Here is a 21,636-nt window from a genome sequence, read left to right as displayed (position 1 = left end):
AATACCAGCAAGGATAGGTTTATTTAGGCCTGTTTCTACTTGCTCAAAACTTTCCGAGGTGACCCTTTGATTATTATTACAATCAAAAATCAGTGGTAAACTGCCTGGAAACCCAAGCTGCTTCTCTAAACCTATCGTATTAAGTCTCCCCTATGAGTGCAATACTGACCCATATGCTAGCAGGAACCTCCCTAAATAGGCCTATCCGTACTGGATTAAATTTTCCACATGAATTTAACACTGATCAATAGGCCAGAAAAATAACTAAATAGGCCTATTTCTACTGGATTAACTTCCCCATGAATATAATACTTGTATATGATGAAAAATGAGTAAGACCCATAGGCCAGTTTGTTATTATTATGACCCGTACGATTTTAGTACTTCCTTGAATATTAAATTAATCTGCCCTTTATATAGCGTACTAGTGGTACAATAATCTGGCCTACATGTAGAGTACTAGTGGTAAAATAGTACCACTAGTACTCTGGTGGCAAGAGTAGTGGTGGTGTAGTAGTGCTATCTAGTGGTGGTAGTCAGCGTTAGTCAGGTTATCAGTGATGGTGTTATAGTAAAGGTCAGGACAGTTACCAACCTCAGGGTGACTAAAAGTCAGTTAATTTTTAATGGTCGTACAGGAGAGACGTGTTGCGCCTCCTCCTGTTACCCCGCCGGCGTTACCGCTTCCTCAGCCTTAATTAATACACCTAAATAACGTAAGTATTGTCTATTGACTTGTTTGTAAGTACAACAGCAGAGTTGAGCCACAGCTCCTGGTCCCCACCACCAGTTTGGTCACTAAATTATAATTTAAATAGTCTTATCTTTGAGGTCTAATGTCTTGGAGGGGGCCGGGGGGGGGGGGGGGTGAGCGACCTTAGTGGAGGGGTTTTGATGCGAGGAACTATAGCTACTCCCTTTCCTCTGATCAAACAATAACTCACTAGGCGTTATATAACCCATAATGGTGTATGTAGTTCTGGGCTATTTTTTTCCATTATTGAAAAATAACTTAGTGAAAGTCTCTTGATTCAAGTAACTTGCGCCTTGTGATCCAGATATAGACTTCCATGTTAACAAATTGTTAGTTATCAAGTTTGTGAAAGAAATATTTACTAAAGAAAATAGAGTTTTACTGTTAGTTTATATCAGTAATGTTACTAATGGTAATTGTGTATATGTTGATGGTTATAATGTTTGTGTGTAATGTTGATGGTTATATTTTCCAGGTGCGGGAATTGCTGCACCTGGCTGGCTGCTGCAACACTGATCAGTCTGAGGAGTGGAGACAACCACACTAGTAAATTTTCAGACCCATAACCTTTAGTGTTATACTTGGAGAAGGTTACTCCTGGTATATGTAGATGCAGCAGCTGGAGACGTTGTCAGAGGTGGGCGGGGCCCACTTTTAAGGTATTTCCAGGTTACAAGTCCACTGAAGTTTGGTTATTGAAGCAGACAGTAGTTGTATTAGGTGGTAGGCTGGTGGAGAAGGTATAGGAAAGATTTATTTATTTATTTATTTTATTTATTAACAATTTGAGCACACATACAGAGGTACAAAAAAATACAGATAAGAGCAGCATGCCAAAGCCACTTATACTATGCATAGCATTACGGGCTGGCTTAAAATTAACTTAAGATTAACTAAGCAATGATGAAATCAGTGATAAAACATTAATGTAAACAGATAACTATAAAGCACAAGTGAGTATTACAAAGACAGGTCATATGGTTGCATGCATTGTTGTACATTCAGTCATATGGAGTATTCTGTTAGGTAGTGTATTTAAAAAATAATAAAGTTAGATTGGGTTTTAGGTTTAACATTGATATCAAAAGTAGCTTAGTGAGAAGTATTAGCTTATCTCCTGACCAGAGATGAAATCTCTGGCCAGGAAACAATGAGGAATGTATTCTATAGGTTACCTTGAATGGGGTGGAAATAAATATTGGAGTTGTGAAGCTTAGAACTGAATACTGATTAGATTTTATGAAGTTTTAGTCTAATATCTTTATTACGCAGCCTATGCCCATCCTGCACGAGTGTAGGAAGCAGAGATGAAATGTGTAAATGATATATCATGGCTCAGTTGGTAGTGGCGTCAACTGAAGAAAAGGAATTCGATCCCAGGCACAAATGGGCATGTTACTTTATATCTAATGGCACTATTCACATAAAGGAGGAACACTGCAGTAAGCTTGGGCATACTTGACTGGGTAATTCTGTGTTAATCTACCGGGTTAATAATTATACTACGATAATTTAGTGTGCGTGCACTCGTGTGGGTGTATGACCCACTTAATATTTGTATTTATAACTCATTACAGTTGTGACCGGGTGTGGACGTGTCAGTGGCTGATTACTTTGTAATTTGTTCATGGTTGTAACCATGTATAGGAGTGTAGATGGTTCATTACCTTTGTAACTTGTCATGATTGTGACCAGATCTACCTGGAGTTCATTACCCCTGTAACTAGTTCAGCTATCATAACTTTGGGGTCCAGTCTCTGACCCATACGTACCTCTGTAATCTTTTGACTACCGCCCACAGGATGCGTATGGGGTGCATAATGATATTAAACTAACTGATGAGGGTAATGGCAAAGGTCTTGATGCCGGGTGTAAGGAAAGCCTATTAAATCAGGCATATATATTAAGACAGAGCACTGAAGCAGGCCCATTGATCCATGCTAGGCAGGTCCAACTCTCGACTGGTGTGGGTCGCATCCTTGGGGACAAGATAGAAGACCCCCAATGGAAATAAGTTAGTCCTCGATGACGCACTGACTTTTTTGGGTTATCCTGGGTGGCTAACCCTCCGAGGTTAAAAATCCGAACGAAATCTTAACCACTCATTTGTCTAACCTGTTTTTAAAACAACACAACCAAAGGTTTAGCTTCATATGACGGGATAAATTTTCCTTAGGCAGAATTTATTATAGCCAGAAAATCAATAATTCCTCGAAAATGTTAAATTAACCACATCTTCCTATTTTCAATAGGGTTGTAGAGGACCTGGCCAAGTAATTTTATGCTTTGACGTCCCAAAAATATTTTCAGTAGCATAACCATGTGGGTTTAGCGCTTACGACTCCAGAGTCTGTATTAGAGCATCTTGGTAGGGAGAAACCATACCACAGAGGGGGTTTGAACCCACGGTCGGTGTCTCAAAACTAGACGGTCGGTTGAGACACTGACCGCGCGTGGGTTCAAACCCCACCCGTGGTATGGTTTGTTTGCAATCGTGTCATTACGATTTCGTGAGTCTTGGGAGGGAGAGTCTTGATCTTACCTAGACCCCCTTGATTTTACATAGACTTTTATTATTACATTTTAATTAATGCTTTTAAGTTTATCGAATCTTGTAGGTTGAAGATATTCTCCATGTGGGCAGCTGCTGTGTGGTGAAGACCGTGTTGTGGGCAGCTGCTGTGTGGTGAAGTCCGTGTTGTGGGCAGCTGCTGTGTGGTGAAGTCCGTGTTGTGGGCAGCTGCTGTGTGGTGAAGTCCGTGTTGTGGGCAGCTGCTGTGTGGTGAAGTCCGTGTTGTGGGCAGCTGCTGTGTGGTGAAGTCCGTGTTGTGGGCAGCTGCTGTGTGGTGAAGTCCGTGTTGTGGGCAGCTGCTGTGTGGTGAAGTCCGTGTTGTGGGCAGCTGCTGTGTGGTGAAGTCCGTGTTGTGGGCAGCTGCTGTGTGGTGAAGTCCGTGTTGTGGGCAGCTGCTGTGTGGTGAAGTCCGTGTTGTGGGCAGCTGCTGTGTGGTGAAGTCCGTGTTGTGGGCAGCTGCTGTGTGGTGAAGTCCGTGTTGTGGGCAGCTGCTGTGTGGTGAAGTCCGTGTTGTGGGCAGCTGCTGTGTGGTGAAGTCCGTGTTGTGGGCAGCTGCTGTGTGGTGAAGTCCGTGTTGTGGGCAGCTGCTGTGTGGTGAAGTCCGTGTTGTGGGCAGCTGCTGTGAGGTGAAGTCCGTGTTGTGGGCAGCTGCTGTGAGGTGAAGTCCGTGTTGTGGGCAGCTGCTGTGTGGTGAAGTCCGTGTTGTGGGCAGCTGCTGTGTGGTGAAGTCCGTGTTGTGGGCAGCTGCTGTGTGGTGAAGTCCGTGTTGTGGGCAGCTGCTGTGTGGTGAAGTCCGTGTTGTGGGCAGCTGCTGTGTGGTGAAGTCCGTGTTGTGGGCAGCTGCTGTGTGGTGAAGTCCGTGTTGTGGGCAGCTGCTGTGTGGTGAAGTCAGTGTTGTGGGCAGCTGCTGTGTGGTGAAGTCAGTGTTGTGGGCAGCTGCTGTGTGGTGAAGTCCATGTTGTGGGCAGCTGCTGTGTAGTGAAGTCCGTGTTGTGGGCAGCTGCTGTGTGGTGAAGTCCATGTTGTGGGCAGCTGCTGTGTAGTGAAGTCCATGTTGTGGGCAGCTGCTGTGTAGTGAAGTCCGTGTTGTGGGCAGTTGCAAGTCTTCAGGGATGTCATCAGCTGCAACACACCAAAACAATGTCTGCAAAGAAAGTATGGACATTACTAATTATTTATGAACCGTAAGCAATAGTTTGAAGTCTATGTATTTAGAATACTTCCTTCAACATTTCGTAGAAAAAAAAATTGCCGAAATATTTTCAAAGCTGATCTAGTAAAAATTGCCATGAAATTGAAGTAATCCAAGTTTTTTTACATTACCACAGGCTGATGGAACTGGAGGAGCTGGAGGTGTTGATGGTGTGGTGGATGGCAGAGGAGTGATTAGTGGCGCCACTATTCTTGACCTCCATGGCTAAATGGTGCCATTGACCTGGGGGGAGGGATGTGATGACGTCAATGGTTGTTTGTGGGGAGGAAGGAAGGTCGTTAGGGAAAGGGCCGGGGGTTGGCTGCTGGTGGAGGGGTATTTTGGGGTGAGTAATTAGTTGTTACTGGTGGGAGGGGGATGGTTGTCACTTGGTAATTACTAATGGACTAACACAGTCTTGTTACTGTGTGTTAACGTGGCTTGAGCCTTGATATTTGAAACGCCCTGGACACTTGCCCAAAGACACTCGTTTGCTACATACTATTCGTAATTCTGATGAACAATGTCCATGGACTCGTTAAAAACTGTCTCCTTGATGTTGGGCTTACGTATTTGACATCTCTTGTGGGTTTTATGAAAATTTTTATAGGGGGGTTACCTCTTCAAGGGGGGCTCCTTGGCTTGGTGAAGAGGCTCTTGGTCTGAGGAATTAGACCTGTCGGTCTCCTTCCTCAGACCGAACCTAATTACCCCCCAATCCCCCGTTCCCTATCCCATCCTCCCCTTTTTCCTTTCCTCCTCCTCCTCCTGATGTTGTAGTGGCCAGGCTTAGGCTTGGTTATAAGTACTTCTGGCAGTTTGGGAGACACACAGATGATGATCAAACTAAATGTAAATTATGTGATCAGGCATATGGTCATTCTCTTGAACACTATGTGCTTAATTGTCCACTTATTGATGAATACAGAGACAGACAGTATAATAACCTATGTGACATGTCAAGATATCTTATTAATGAAAATAAGATACCAGATATACTAAGCAAATTTCCTAAATTTGCTTGTAACAGATAAGTGAACTATAAATATGTAGATATAAATCCATATGTATTCCTGTTAACCCTTTGGGGCCTAGTTCCTAGGCCTTTTGTGTATCCATATGCTCTCGCGCTACCGTCCACAGGATGGATATGGGGTGCACAATAAACTAGCCACTTCGGTGGCAAAATCCAAAAAAATCTAATCCCCATCCCTCCCTTTTGCCCTTCCTTTTTTTTTTTTTTTTTTTTTTTTTCCCACAGGCACGCTAGTTCCTAGGTAGGGGAAAGGGTACCGGGGCCCATCCCATGACGTTGAGGTTCTTGGCGGTGGCGTAGTTTGCCGTGGAATCTGGATTGCCTGGGGATGTCCCGATCCCTCTCCGGTATCCCGGAGGGTGGCTTTGGGTCTCTCTCGGGCGACGGGTGTATCTCTGGAAGCCACCTTTCGGATTCCGGGGGTGGTGGTCGAAGGAGGTACGCTTTGTGGCGGATTTCTGGCCGCCCTCTCCTTTGTCCACCGAGGTAGCTCGGCAGATGTGAGGTTGCTATCCCGGATTACCGGTTTACTGGCATGATGGGTAGGGTATGGCACGGGTTCCATGCTGCATCTGCGTTACTTGCGGTGCTGAGGTCCTCTTGGGCGCGGAGGGAGATTTCTGACCCTTTCATTCCTCCTAGGAACTATCCCTCCCTGGTCCCCCCTTTTTTTATCCTTTTTTTTTATTTTTCTTTTTTATTTTTTTTTTCTTAAAAACAAAAAGAAAGAAGTAACCTAACCATGGCAGCCCTAGTCCATGAACCTGCTACCCCCGGGCCCCTTCTTGATACCGCACCCCGTTCTGACCCTGCCTCGTCTTTGGACCACTCTTCGGACACTCCTCATGCCTCTGTACCTCTTGCCGGTGCTGTTTCCTCACCCGCTTCAGGTACTGAGGCCTCGACTGACTCCTTCGATGTATCTGACCTTTGCTATCCTCTGACTATGCTTCCGGCCTCTCCCTCTACGGTGCGGCAATTTTCGAATCGCTGACCCGTTCCACGTCGGACCAACTCTGGTCCCACGCCTAAACGCCAATGACAATTACCTGCTGATGATACTTCTCCACCTTCTCGTTCTTCTCAGAAAAGATCGACACGTCCTTCACTACCTTTCCACACTCAGTTTCAGACTGCACAATGGACTAAATTCTTCACTTTACGACTGACTTCCTCTACTGCCTACCTTTCTGACCACAGTATTGGCAAGGCACTCCTATGCCATGTTGGTAAAGATATTTGTTTTCATGCTCTTAAGAGCGGTACGCGCATCATCGCCGTACAGAATGCTACCCAGGCTCATGAGCTTTCTTGTCTTTCCCATATCGATACTGTTCCTGTCACTATTGAAAAACATCATTCCCTCAATTCTTGTAGTGGTACCGTCATTCTGCCCCATACCATAGTTCAACAAAATTTCCAGACATGTGGCACTGACATTCTGGAACAGCTGGAACTCCAAGATCTCCCAATACTCAAGGTAGACACTTACGTTCTTCCTGCCCGCGGGCGGAGACGATGCCCTAGCAATGTGGCTCGTTTAACTTTTGACAGCTGTGAACTCCCATCCTTAGTTTATGTAGCAGGACATTGGTTACAAGTTCGAAAGGTGATCCCTACACCACAACAGTGTAGAAATTGCTGGTGATTTGGCCATCCAGCGAAATATTGCAGATCTATCGCCGAATGCCCGGTCTGTGGTGCCGATGACCATTCTAATATGTCTTGCAATTGACCTTGCTCTTGCCTTAATTGTCATGAGGCTCACCCTTCGTACTCTTGCCTTTGTCAAGTCTACTTAAACGAGCGGGAAATCCATTACCTCAAAGAGGCAGAAGGTTTCCCTTATGCCATGGCAGTTTCTCATCTCCGCCTTCAAGGGAGACTACCTCGTGTTTCTTATTCCCGTGTTTCAAAACGTCCCCCACTTCTGGTATCCCATCTGCACCCACCTCTGTGGTTACCTCTCCCATAGTCACTCCTGTATCTAATTCTTTTGCTGTCCTCGGCTCAGACGTCCCTACTTCAACGCCTCAGTCTGACCTCGCTTCTTCGTGTTCTCTCTCACAAGCCTCAGTAGCAACGAGATCTCGTATGACACCTCCTCCCAATCGTCCCTCTACTTCTCAAAAGTCAAAAAAAGGTCCGTTAACACCTACCCATCTTCCACCTCCTCATTTTACCTTCCCTGTCTCTGTACCTGGTTCTCCCCGTCTCACTGGCTCTGTTACAAGTGTAGAGGTTCACCCTCCTCCTCTTACTGTACCTTCCTCCCCTGTTCCCTCCCAAGTTTCTTCCTCTTCTGTCACCTCCCAGGTTTCTGCCTCTTCTGTCTCCTTCCACGCTTCTCCAGTTCCCTCTACCCTTTCGCCCCCCCCCCCTACCTTGGTAGAGTCCAATACAGTTCCAATCTTTACTCATCCTCCCCCTACCATCTCCAATATTGTCTCCCATACGACGTCTCTGAATTCCGAGACAATTGAAGCAATCTCTGAATATATTGCAGAGACCAAACCATCAATGGACACTGATCCACCCTCCGCTCCTTCTCTCTCCTCTGCTCCATCTGCGCAACTCCTTTCTTCACAGCGCACCGTTCCTTCACTGCTTGAACGTTTTCCACTGCCTCTGCATGTGGACTTTTCTAACCCCTCTAGTCCGTAGGAACCCTTACCTGCGGATTTCAGGTATCTTTATCATTGCCAATCATGGCCTATTTACAGTGGAATATACGCGGCCTCAGGGGTAATCGGGGTGAGCTTCAGATGTTACTCTCCCAGTTTTTCCCTGTTGGTGTTTGCTTACAGGAACCAAAATTACACTCTGCTGTTATCTCTCCCATCTCAGGCTATAATTTATTGTATTCTTCAGATCCTTTTCCTGATGGGACCTTTAATGAAAGTTCCCTTCTTCTACGCACTGATATTCCGTACCATCAGCTATTTGTTCGTACTTCGCTGCATTACACAGCAGCCCGTATCCACTTGCATAGGTGGTATACGCTCTGTTCTTTATATCTCTCTCCTTCTCGGGCATTATCTATTCCGGATATTGCCTTTCTTGTTTCGTCATTACTGCCACCGATTCTGTTACTTGGTGATTTTAATGCCCACCATTTCCTCTGGGGGGCGGTCTCACTGTGATTCCCGTGGCATTCAGTTAGAGACTTTTCTTGCCACCCACCCCCTCCATGTTTTAAATACAAGTACTCGCACCCATTTTGATCCTCGGACTCACACACTCTTGCATCGATCTCTCAGTCTGCTCTTCCTCCGCCGCATTAGACTTCACTTGGTCTGTTCTCCCGGACTTACATGACAGCGATCATTTCCCAATCATTCTTACTTCCCCTTCATATTCACCACCTCTTCGCATCCCACGCTGGCAATTTGATCAGGCAAATTGGAACCTTTACTCACACCTAACGGTTTTTAGAGAGGTTCCTTCTTCGTCCTCCATCGATGAGCTTTTACACCTCTTCTCGTCCTCCGTTTTAACCGCAGCTTCTCATTCTATACCCCAAACTTCGGGCAGGCATTCTCAGAAATGCGTGCCTTGGTGGTCTCTTGCTTGTGCTCGTGCAGTACGTTTGAAACGCGCTGCATGGGGCAGGTACCGGTACAATAGAACCACAGAGAGACTTCTTGATTTTAAGCAGAAGTGTGCGATCGCTCGCCGTGTCATCCGTGATGCTAAACGCACTTGCTGGCGAGATTATGTCACCGCCGTCACCTCTGCTTCCTCTGAGTGCAGTCTGGAAAAAAGTACAAACACTGAGTGGTAAATATTCTCCTGACCCGGTTCCTGTTCTGCGGGTTGCCGGTGTTGAAATAGCAAACCCACTAGATGTTGCCAATGAAATTGGCAATCATCTGGTCCATATTTCTCAGGGACTCCATCTGTGCCCCTCATTTCTTTCCTCAAAGTCTGCCAGAGAGTTAGCACCCTTGGACTTTTCTTCTCTCAGAGAAGAACAGTATAATGTGCCTTTTACACTTCAAGAACTGGAGGCAACACTCTCAGCTTGCCGATCATCGGCAGCTGGGCCCGACGACATTCACATTCGTATGCTACAACATTTACATCAGTCAGCCCTTGCAGTCCTATTACGCCTTTACAATCTTATTTGGTCACAAGGAGTTCTTCCACAGCTGTGGAAATCCGCCATTGTTCTCCCTTTCCGCAAACCAGGCACTACGGGACATGAAACCTCCCACTATCGTCCCATTGCTCTTACCAGTGCAGTTTGCAAAGTGATGGAATGCCTAGTAAATAGATGTTTAGTGTGGTATTTAGAGACACACAACAGTCTCTCCACTCGTCAATATGGCTTTTGTAAGGGACGTTCTACCATAGACCCCTTACTATGCTTGGATACGTATGTTTGTAATGCCTTTGCGAATAACCACTCAGTTATTGCCATATTTTTTGACCTTGAGAAGGCATATGACACAACTTGGAGGTATAATATTTTAGCCCAAGCCCACTCCTTAGGCCTTCGAGGCAATCTACCATCCTTCCTTGAGAACTTTTTAACTGGCAGGCATTTCCGTGTTCGGGTTAATAATGTGCTCTCCCCGGACTTTATCCAAGCTGAAGGTGTCCCCCAGGGATGTGTTCTGAGCACAACACTTTTTCTCCTTGCTATTAATGATTTGGCCTCTAGTCTTCCATCAAATATTTGGTCATCACTCTATGTTGATGACTTCACTATTGCCTGTGCAGGCGCTGACTGTCACCTCATTACAGTTTCTCTCCAGCATGCAGTCGACCATGTTTCCAATTGGGCCACCACACATGGGTTTAAATTTTCCAGCACTAAAACCCACCAAATTACTTTCACTAGACGCTCTGTCATCTCCGATCATCCTTTGTACTTCTATGATTCCCGTATCCCTGAACGTGATAGTCAAGTTTCTGGGCCTCTTTGATCGTAGGTTATCCTGGAAACCTCACATTACCTCTCTGAAGGCAACTTGTCACAGCCGGCTGAACCTTCTTAAAACCCTTGTTCATCTTTCATGGGGAGCTGATCGTCGAACCCTCCTTCGCCTACATTCCACCCTTATTTTATCGAAACTTGATTATGGTGACCAGATCTATTCAGCGGCATCTCCTGCTACTCTCTCTAGCCTTAACCCCATTCATCACCAAGGATTACGTTTATGCCTTGGTGCTTTTCGCTCTTCCCCTGTCGAGAGCCTCTATGCAGAAGCGAACGTTCCATCCTTATCCGATCGCCATGATGCCCATTGCCTTCGCTACTATGTACGCTCTCATGATCTCCGCAATCCTTCCATTTATAGAATGGTCACTGATATTAGTAGACATTCTTTATTTGTTCGCCGCCCCTGTTTACTCCGTCCCTTCTCTCTTCGCCTTCATTCGCTCTTGTCTTCTTTTCAATTACCACCTTTCTATGTTCATGTAGCATCTCACTTTTCCCTACCCCACTGAGAAGTTCCAGCTGTTCGAGTCTGTTCTTTCTCTCTCCCTTGCTCGAAAGCCCAACTGTCTACTGTCTCTTCCCGCTCTCTTTTTCTTGACCACTTTCACTCTCATTCTCATGCCATTGCTGTGTACACAGATGGCTCTAAGTCTTCTAACGGCGTAGGATTCGCAGCAGTGTTTCCGGACAGCGTCGTACGAGGGCATTTACTATCTTCGGCTAGTATTTTTACTGCTGAATTGTATGCCATCCTTGTAGCACTTATCCGTATTGCATCTATGCCTGTGTCATCATTTGTGGTTGTCTCAGACTCCCTTAGTGCTTTACAGGCTATACAAAAATTTGATACACCTCACCCCTTAGTCCTCCGTATCCAACTTTGGCTACGCTGCATCTTTACCAAGCATAAAGATATTGTTTTTTGTTGGGTCCCTGGTCATGTTGACGTACAGGGCAATGAACAGGCAGACACTGCTGCGCGGTCAGCAGTACATGACCTACCAGTTTCATATAGAGGTATTCCATTTACGGACTATTTTGCTGCAATATCTTCCCACCTTCACACCCGTTGGCAACTCCGTTGGTCTACTATGCTCGGCAACAAACTTCAATCTATTAAACCAAGTATAGGTTACTGGCCGTCTTCTTATCACCAGTGTCGAGGTTGGAAGACTACTCTCTCCCGTCTTCGCATTGGCCATACTCGTCTTGCTGATGGATATCTCATGGAGAGGCGTCCTGCTCCTCTCTGTGAGAATTGCCAACTCCATTATCAGTCAGCCACATTCTGTTGGACTGCCCACTTTATCAACGAGCATGCAGAATTTACCTCCGTCGTCGTCTTCACTCCGCTGCTCTCTCTTTACCTTCCCTTCTCGCTGATGGACCCACCTTTCATCCGGACTCTCTCATTGACTTTTTGACAACAACTGACTTACTTCACAAATTCTGATACCTTCAGCCCTTTCTACTTCAATCTCTTGCTACCCTCTACCCCTGTACTATCCCCTGCCCCGCTGTTTTCTGTAACCTACTGATCATCCCTCCTCCCTTCTGCCATCCAATACCCTCGCTTCCTTCCCTACCCTGCAGCGCTGTATAGCCCTTGTGGCTTAGCTTCTTTTTGATTATAATAATAATATAGGGGGTTACCTGTATGTACCTCAACATTACATGCATACAAGTAATCTCATTGGGAGACAACAACCATATTGTTTACCGTAGTCACCCCGTGTAGACATGTGAGAAAACTTAACCACCCCTGGTGGTCCCTTCTACCTCACAATCTTATCCATATCTATCTGAGACCAGTATAAATTGGATAGCACCCACAATACGGCGCTACTTATTAATTGTGGACTGTATAGATTATATTAGTTTAACTGAATGAAGGAAGGGGGGGGGGTAGGTTACACATGGCTATATCCATCAAGGAAGAACACTTGTACATAGTCCCACCACTTGCCAGATATTCTCTGGTGGTCACTTGATGTAGCTGGATCACCCATAACCTGTCCAATTACAACATACCTAACTGGCCAATATCTGTTTGCTATAACTAGAAGGGTTACTTAACTGTGGGTGATTGATACTCCTTATTTCCTCCATTCACCATCTCATTTCGATGTCCTGCTACACCGACATGGTTCTTATTTCAGTAGGACGAGGTATTCGTTGGTTTGTCCCGGTTTACAAGTCGTGACTCCATAAAACCTTCACTATCCTCGGGACAGGAACCACGAGATCTAACGTGTTCACTTGGAGCAAGGCGACTTATTTCACTTCACGCATTCTCTTAACTTAGTGTTATTATCACTGATTATACAATTCACAAGACGATTTAATGTCTCATAATTATTATACACATTAGAGGTCACTCCATTAAGATCTGAGACAGATGAGTGAGGATTAAATCACGGGTATTTTCCCTTGGACACACTCCATGGCGGCGCACCAGTCACCATTGGTCCCACCATTATTCACTAATTTTACCACTTTATTACGGTGGTCTCGTAAATCACATTCCCTCACTCTTCACCAGGAACAGTTACGACACTTCCTATTATGAAGTGAGGCCTATATTAATCCTTAGGCTGCCGTGAATGCCGATTTCCTGGTCCCATGTTTTCCCAGCCTCTTAATTCCATTCCAAACACTCCCACTCCCTGATGCCCCGTCTCGACCTCTCCCTGCCCATCAGGGCGGGCGCAGAGCTTCCCTGTTGGTTTTAGTCCATTTTCAAATACATTTTTGACCCATATCGACACATTAAACACCTATTAGGCACTATAGCTTCGGAAGATTAAAATATTTTCCACAGGTTTAGTTCTTAGTTTTGATAGTAGTGGTCGTAATATGGTTTGACCTGGTAGACGGCATGAGCAGCCTTAGTGCTTCATGCAGGATGATATAGTTTAATAATGGAAATACAAGGACCCCCTAGTGAAAATAAGTCACTTTGACTTTCTTGCGTTATCCTAGGTAATCAACACACATGCTGCTATGTACGATAATTTATGTATTTATGTGTACCTGAATGAACTTAATAATCACTAGTCTTAATCCTTAGTAAGAAAGTATCTTTAGGTACAGGTACGCATTATCATACATAAGTGTAACTTGCCTAGGATAACCCTTAGTTCAATTTTAATTATCCCGAAATGCATTGCATACCAGTGGCTCCCTTTTGTGGTTACCAGTGTCTTATTATATGTAAGCTATGTACATTGTTTTCCTGGAGTATAAAGAGAAATGTAAATATTTGGATGTGAATTTGACCTATTAGTGTAATATATTATGTACTCCATACCCATCCTGTGGGCAGTAGTCCCTCAAAGGAGGTTCCTTGATGTTGGTAAGGGGCTCTTGATCTAGGGAATTGAATTCATGCTCTAGTTACCTGAATTGTCTGAATGCCTTCCATTTACCCCCCCCCATGCACTGTATAATCCTACGGGTTAAGTGCTCCCCCATGATTATAATGTGGGCGGTAGTCAAAAAGATGAGGTACATAATGGGCCTAGGGACTGTACCTCAACATTAGAGGTACATAACACTGCCACATGCAACCTGCACCACCACCACACTGCTACATACAATTATCATAATCTAAATTACCCACCATAACCCAAAAAAGTCAGAGATTTATTTCCATTGTGGTCTTTGTTTTCTTGTAGGATCCTCGATTCATATTGTGGACTTCATTTTCCATCAGGATCCTTGATTTTTTTATTGCAGTTCTTTATTCCCATTGGGGCCCTTGATTTCCATTAGGGTGAATGTGAGAGGTAATTGTCATTGAGGCCTCTGTGAGATGTCATGGTTCTGGAGGCCTGTGTGAGAGGGGGGATCCACAAAATTTTAACTGTAATCCCTAAAATATTGTACCTAGTTTCCTACACAGTCTTGCTATATTGGTGTATCAGGGTATTTAGATCAAGTATAAACTTGAACATTGCATTCGTTACAATGTTGACCTAACAATACAGTACATATTTACCTTTGATGTACCTTTGAATTATGAGAGTTTTTATATTTCCAGAGTGTGGCCTTTGGCCAGTTTTGTCTGCTGTTTGCCCATTGGACCAGGCTGTGGCTTGCTGGAGTTTACCTGGAGAGAGTTCTGGGGGTCAACGCCCCCGCGGCCCGGTCTGTGACCAGGCCTCCTGGTGGATCAGGGCCTGATCAACCAGGCTGTTACTGCTGGCTGCACGCAAACCAACGTACGAGCCACAGCCCGGCTGGTCAGGAACCGACTTTAGGTGCTTGTCCAGTGCTAGCTTGAAGACTGCCAAGGGTCTGTTGGTAATCCCCCTTATGTATGCCGGGAGGCAGTTGAACAGTCTCGGGCCCCTGACACTTGTTGTATGGTCTCTTAACGTGCTAGTGACACCCCTGATTTTCATTGGGGGGATGTTGCACCGTCTGCCAAGTCTTTTGCTTTCATAGTGAGAGATTTTCGTGTGCAAGTTCGGTACTAGTCCCTCTAGGATTTTCCAGGTGTATATAATCATGTATCTCTCCCTCCTGCGTTCCAGGGAATACAGGTTTAAGAACCTCAAGCGCTGGTGGATATATAATTTTGTTTTGACTCAAAAGCCATCTTCAGTCATGACTTTGCCACCTGAAAATCCCCTTCACAACAGAAGACTATGTGGAGTAATGTACCCACTACATAAGTATTAACCCAGTAGAAGTTATGTTAGTAAGATAATTGCCATCAGCCCAGACTTGTGTAATGTTAGTAATAATTGTAGAATTACTTACAAAATGTTAGGTAAATGGACACAGTTGCAACTAATGTGACATTTTATTGTGGCAATGTTGACCTCTCCAGGAGCCAAGTGTTGCTGCAATGTTGACCTCTCCAGGAGCCAAGTGTTGCTGCAATGTTGACCTCTCCAGGAGCCAAGTGTTGCTGCAATAAAATGTCACATTAGTTGCAACTGTGTCCATTTACCTAACATTGTATAATGTCTAAAAAAAAATTTAGAACCCTTGTAATGGCAATTTTCTAAATACCATCAATAACACAGTAAATCACTCGGCAGAGTCAAGAACAACACTGTTCATAACCAGAAGCAGCTGCATTGACATCAGACATCAACCTACTAGTCACTATACATCACTACTGATGTAGTCATTGACAGGAGAAAAAACCTGATAACGTTGACAGTGTATATTGAAGGTGAAAAACAACAACAGACACAAAACAAGTAAGAATTTATTAAACTTTGTATAACAGAGTAATGAACACAATTGACTGTGGCATAATATGGCCACATGATAAATATAAAATGTTGATGTAGAAAAAGATAAGTTAAGTCACTGTAACTTGCATTGCTGATTACATAAAAAGAATTACGATATATAAATGCATACGGTGTTAATTAACCCAGTTAAGTCAGTGTGATGTACTTACGTTGTGTATTAGTATTATATAGCGATTTGTATAAAAGTTTTGGCAGAGAATGCTATAAACGTGTGTAAAAGTTATAATGGCTCGCACATGTTATGGTCATGCATGCTTATGTAATGATAGCATAAGATGGTAAAGTTGAAGAATGTGACAGTTTGGTTTTGGGTATATTTATTAGGATTCTTAACTAAAGTTATTATGTGTGGGTATAAAAGAATGTGTATCGACTGTGGCCTGGTCTGTAACCAGGCCTCGTGGTGGATCACAGCCTGATCAACCAGGCTGTTACTGCTGGCTGCATGTAAATTGATGTACTAACCATAGCCCGGCTGGTCAGGTACTGACTTTAGGTGCCTGTCTAGCACCTTCTTGACAGTCAGGGGTCTGTTCGTAATCCCCTTTATTAGATTTTTAGATTTTGCCACCGAAGTTGCTAGTTTGTGCACCCCATGTCCATCCTGTGGAAGGTAGCACAAGAGCATATGGATTCACAAAAGACCTAGGAACTAGGCCCCAAAAGGGTTAACAAGTGTACATTTGGATTCATATCTACATACCTACAGTTCACTTATCTGTTACAAGGAAATTTAGGAAATTTACTTATTACATGTATGTCTAGTATCTTGTTTTCATTAATAAGATATCTTGACATGTCACATAGGTTATTATACTGTCTATCTATGTAATCCTCAATAAGTGGACAGTTAAGCACATAGTGTTCAAGACAGTGACCATATGCCTGACCACATAATTTACATTTAGTTTGATCATCTGTATCTCTCCCAAACTGTCAGAAGTACTTGTAACCAAGCCTAAGCCTGGCCACTACAACATCAGTCAGTCTGTTCACATTGCAAGTTGCTCCATAGACATACTTATCTATGTTCATGTTATTATAGTGGGTTATCTATAGATCTACTTAGACTTCTAACTGCATTTCTATAACAGTCATATTCATTATTTACTTCTCCTAATATTATTCCTAATGCTAGATACAGATATCCCAAAGTTATATTCTACATTCTTATTCAGGGTACTCTTCTTGGCTAACATATCAGCTGTATCATGAAGGAGTAATGCAATGTGTGATGGCATCCATAGCAATTGTACATTAATTCCTTTTGAGAATCTATACCTGACAAGTGTTGCAGTCTATACCTGGCTTCTCCAATGAGCATGTTGTTGGAGTCATTATATGAATCAAGAGACATTACAATTGCCAGCAGTTCAGTTTGCAGTGTAGATGCCCAGTTAATTCTTATGCCTAGTTCAACAAATTTATTATTGTTCTTAACTAGGGAGTTGGCAACAAGAGCAGGTGCAGCCCTGCCAGAAGACTCCTGTTTAGATCTTTACATGCCTCAATTTTTTTATTTTAAATCCTAAGATCAAGTTAGTGAGTCTAAAAGCTTGATTTATGAATAAGAATTTATTGGTATTTGAAAGTTTTTTAATGATCCACCTTATAGTGTTCAGCATAAACCCCATATTTGCATTACAATGATATTTATCTTCTATCAAAAACCCAAAGAATGTAGCACTTGAAGGAGAGTCAGAGGCATCTGCAGTAGTATAGGAGGAGCTTCATGGTGGCAAGCTGGTTGAAAGAAAGGATTAAAGGGGTTAGTGGTTATTTTGATTTGATGTGTTGTTGGAGTGTGAGCAAGACCTCATTTACAAAGTGATTCAGGGAAAGCAGTTATCCAAACATGAGTCCTGGAAGTGTGAAGTACAGTGCCTGCACTCTGAAGGATGTATAGGGATAATATAGTTTAGAGGGTCATCTTAGGTGTACTATTAGCATGCTTCTTGCAAGACTGTAATAATGAGTGATGTTGAAAATGTTTAGCTTCATGGTCATCCTACCCCTATGGGAGATGGGCAGTGTATTTAAAAAAAAAAAAAGTGTTGTGAGGTTATTGGAAATTTTGGTTGGCTTGAGCTTGGCCTGTCAGACACCCCAGAGTTAAGCTCATGTTATGAGTTGTCAGATTAGAGCCCTACCCCAGTATTTGTTATACAGTATTGTAGAAGCATAGGGATTGAATTGGATATGGGAATCTATAAAATGACCTAATGTCATTAATAACTTATAAGTTGCTGTGCAAACAATTACCCATTCCAGTGGCAGACACCACACCCCCCAAAACTTGAACTTGTTTAATAAACAAAATATGCATTCATACTACTGTGTGTGCAGTATATAGGACATTTGTTTTCAATATAAGCCTTTTTCTGAAACTTTTCCTTTTAATAGGCACAACAAGACAAAAAAGCTGACATCCCCCCCCCCCCATGTATGAAAATTCAGTGCTCATAATATCTGGAACTCCATCTGAAGCATTGAAAGGTTCCCTATCTGCCAACCATGTCAAAGCTGCTGTTTAAAAAAACACCATCTCCTTAGCATAATTGAGAGAGCAATCTGTTATGTCTAGCAAAACCAGCTTTCATCCAGTTCTGCCCCTGTTCTTCCTTCAACACCCATTGGTGGTTTAGTTGGTCCTCACTTGCTCTACTCCCAAACATAATATAAAAAGTTTTCATCTATATTAAGAGTAAGTTTATTGGCGGTCAACCAGGTTGCTATTTTTCCAAGTTTTTCATTAACAGTAGTGTTGAGTGAGGCTAGATTTGGGTGGGAGATGACAAAAGCCGTGTCGTTGGCAAAGAGTATAGGCGTAAGTTGTTCTGATATGCTTGGAAGATCGTTGATGTCTAAAAGGAAAAGGAGGGGGGCCAAGAATGCTACCCTGTGGTACACCAGTGTCCAGGGCCTTGTTGAGGAGGTTGTGTCATTGACAGAGAGGTATTATTTTCTATTAAAGAAGTAGGACTTGATAAATGCAAGCGCATGGCCTCTTATACTGTAATGATCAAGCTTGAGGAGTAGGATGCTGTGATCTGCTGTATCAAAAGTTTTCTTAAGATCGATAGAGAGAGTAAGCAGGTATTCATTTTTTTTCCAGTGCTGTGTAAAGTAGGTCTAACATTTTTATTATTGCATCATTTGTGCTTTTGTTTCTCCTGAATCCAAACTGGCAGGGGTTATGGATGCTTTGTGATGTTATGAAGGAGTATAATCTTTTGTGTACGAGTTTCTCAAAGATTTTGGAAAATAAAGGCAAGTTTGATATTGGCCTACAATTGTTTACATCTATTGGGTCACCACCTTTGTGTATTGGTGTAATCCTTGCTAGCTTGAGTGATGCTGGGAAAGTGTTGGTATCCAGTGATTTGTTGAAGAGTAATGCAATGGTGGGTGAAAGGATTTGAGCTGCTCGTTTATATAGTAGTGACGGCATTTGGGTTACATGCCTTGATTTGTTTTCCAGGAAGTTATTGCTATGGATCCCATCACACACTAGATTACTCCTTGTGATAAAGTTAATATGTTAGCCAAGAAGAGTACCCTGAAGGAGAATGTAGAATATAACTTTGGTATATCTGTGTCTAGTATTAAGAATAATAATAGGAGAGAAGTAAATATTGAAAATGAATGTTATAGGAATGCAGTTAGAACTTTAAGTAGATCTATAATCCACAATGTTTATGGAGCAACTTGCAATGTGAACAGATTGACTTAATTTGTAGTGGCCCAGGCTTAGGCTTGGTTACAAGTACTTCTGGCAGTTTGGGAGAGACACAGATGATGATCAAACTAAATGCAAATTATGTGGTCAAGCATATGGTCACTGTCTTGAACACTGCTTAATTGTCCACTTGTTGAGGAATACAGAGATAGACAGTATAATAACCTAAGTGACATGTCAAGATATCTTATTAATGAAAATAAGATTATGGAAAATTTTATAGGGGGTTACCTGTATGTACCTCAACATTACATGTATACGAGTAATCTCATTGGGAGACAACAACCATATTGTTTACCATAGTCACCCCGTGTAGACATGTGAGAAAACTTAACCACCCCTGGTCACTGCAGGTGGTCCCTTCGACCTCACAATCTTATCCATATCTATCCGAGACCAGTATAAATTGGATAGCACCCACAAGTACGGCGCTACTAATTAATTGTGGACTGTATAGATTATATTAGTTTAACTGAATGAAGGGATGGGGGGTAGGTTACACATGGATATATCCATCAAGGAAAAACACTTGTATATAATCCCACCACTTACCAGATATTCTCTGGTGGTCACTTGATGTAGCTGGATCACCCACAACCTATCCAATTACAACATACCTAACTGGCCAGTATTAGTCTGCTATAACTAGAAGGGTTACTTAACTGTGGGTGATTGATGCTCCTTATTTCCTCCATTCACCATCTCATTTCGATATCCTGCTACACCAACACTGTTCTTATTCCAGCAGGACGAGGTACCCGTTGGTTTGTCCCGGTTTAGAAGTCGTGAGTCCATAAAAACTTCACCATCCTCGGGACAGGAACACGAGGTAAAGAGATGCTCACTCTGAGAACGGCGACTCATTTCACTTAACACATTTTCTTAACTTGGTGTTATTATCACTGATTACTTCTTAGCCCACCATATGATTTAATGTCTCATAATTATTATACACATTGGAGGCCACTCCATTAAGATCTGAGACCGATGAGTAATGATTAAATCACGGGTATTTTTCCCCAAGACACACTCCATGGCAATGCGCCAGTCACCCCCGGTCCTACCATTATTCACTAATTTTGCCACTTTATTACGGTGGTCCCGTAAATCATGTTCCCTCACTCTTCACCAGGAACAGTTATGACACTTCCTATTATGAAGTGAGGCCTATATTAATCCTTAGGCCGCCGTGAATGCCAATTTCCTGGTCCCATGTTTTCCCAGCCTCTTAACTCCATTCCAAACACTCCCGTTCCCTGCTGCCCCGTCTCGACCTCTCCCTGCCCATAAGCGCAGGTGCAGAGCTTCCCTGTTGGTTCTATTCCATTTTCAAATACATTTTTGACCCATATCGACACATTAAACACCTATTAGGCACTATAGCTTCGGAAGATTAAAATATTTTCCACACTGCGGCCGGGCGGAGGTCGTTGTTAGATGACTTAAATAACGTGGAGTACAATTTTCCCATCTTCACTGGCCACCTGGCTTGGGAACTCCAACATTGGTATTTACATAATCACCCATTAATTCTTTCCACCTGTTAACTCCTCAGGTAGGGCTCCATCCAAAGCACACTCAAGCTTCCATGCTTCTGGTATTAATAATTTCCCTCTTATTGTAAGGTGTGACACTAAGCCTATGCTCTCTGGGTTAATTTATTGAGCATACTGGAATTATGAGACTTTAATAATAACAAGTCTCTCTCAGTATTCCAAGTCAGCCCCAGCACATTACTGCATATAGGCACTTCAACTCCAGGGCTATCCATATATATTGATCCCTCAAAATGGACAAATTACTGTTCCATTCCCTCAGGGGCATCCTTGCACCTTGCATTATTTCATTAACCCCTTCATATATCCTCATTAGTTCCTCTTCAGTTGACGTCACACCCAGGAAATTGTCCACATACGATTATTTACCCAATTACTTTGCTCAGTGGACCACCTGTGTACTTAAGGTGTGCATTTATCGTCGCCTGACGTAGGAACAATTTATTATTTAACTGTTGATTAATTATATCATTATAATGAGAACCTTCAAAACTAGGGAGGCCAAGCCCATGATGACACTCTTCAGGTCACTTGTTCTATCTAGGCTGGAATATTGCTGCACACTA

The 21,636-nt window shown here is 43.3% G+C and overlaps 1 protein-coding gene and 1 long non-coding RNA gene across 2 annotated transcripts; one reads left to right on the top strand and one right to left on the bottom strand.

The window, feature by feature from the left end:
• Positions 1-455: 455 nt before the first annotated feature.
• On the top strand, positions 456-20,382 carry LOC128702218 (uncharacterized). Its single transcript, XR_008409061.2, has 4 exons — positions 456-716; positions 1,230-1,413; positions 14,545-15,718; positions 20,260-20,382. It is a non-coding gene; the product is annotated as an uncharacterized lncRNA (long non-coding RNA).
• LOC128702217 (mucin-3A-like) lies at positions 1,543-5,710 on the bottom strand. The gene is made up of 2 exons (XM_053796390.2): positions 4,650-5,710; positions 1,543-4,470 (listed from the first exon to the last, which is right to left on the bottom strand). The coding sequence occupies exon 2, from the start codon at positions 4,345-4,347 to the stop codon at positions 3,331-3,333; it is 1,017 nt and encodes a 338-aa protein (XP_053652365.2). The 5' UTR covers positions 4,348-4,470; positions 4,650-5,710; the 3' UTR covers positions 1,543-3,330.
• Positions 20,383-21,636: the final 1,254 nt, after the last annotated feature.

The sequence above is a fragment of the Cherax quadricarinatus genome, chromosome 83, assembly GCF_038502225.1.
Source record: "Cherax quadricarinatus isolate ZL_2023a chromosome 83, ASM3850222v1, whole genome shotgun sequence".
NCBI lineage: Eukaryota > Metazoa > Arthropoda > Malacostraca > Decapoda > Parastacidae > Cherax > Cherax quadricarinatus.
This window is presented reverse-complemented; position numbering and strand designations above follow the sequence as displayed.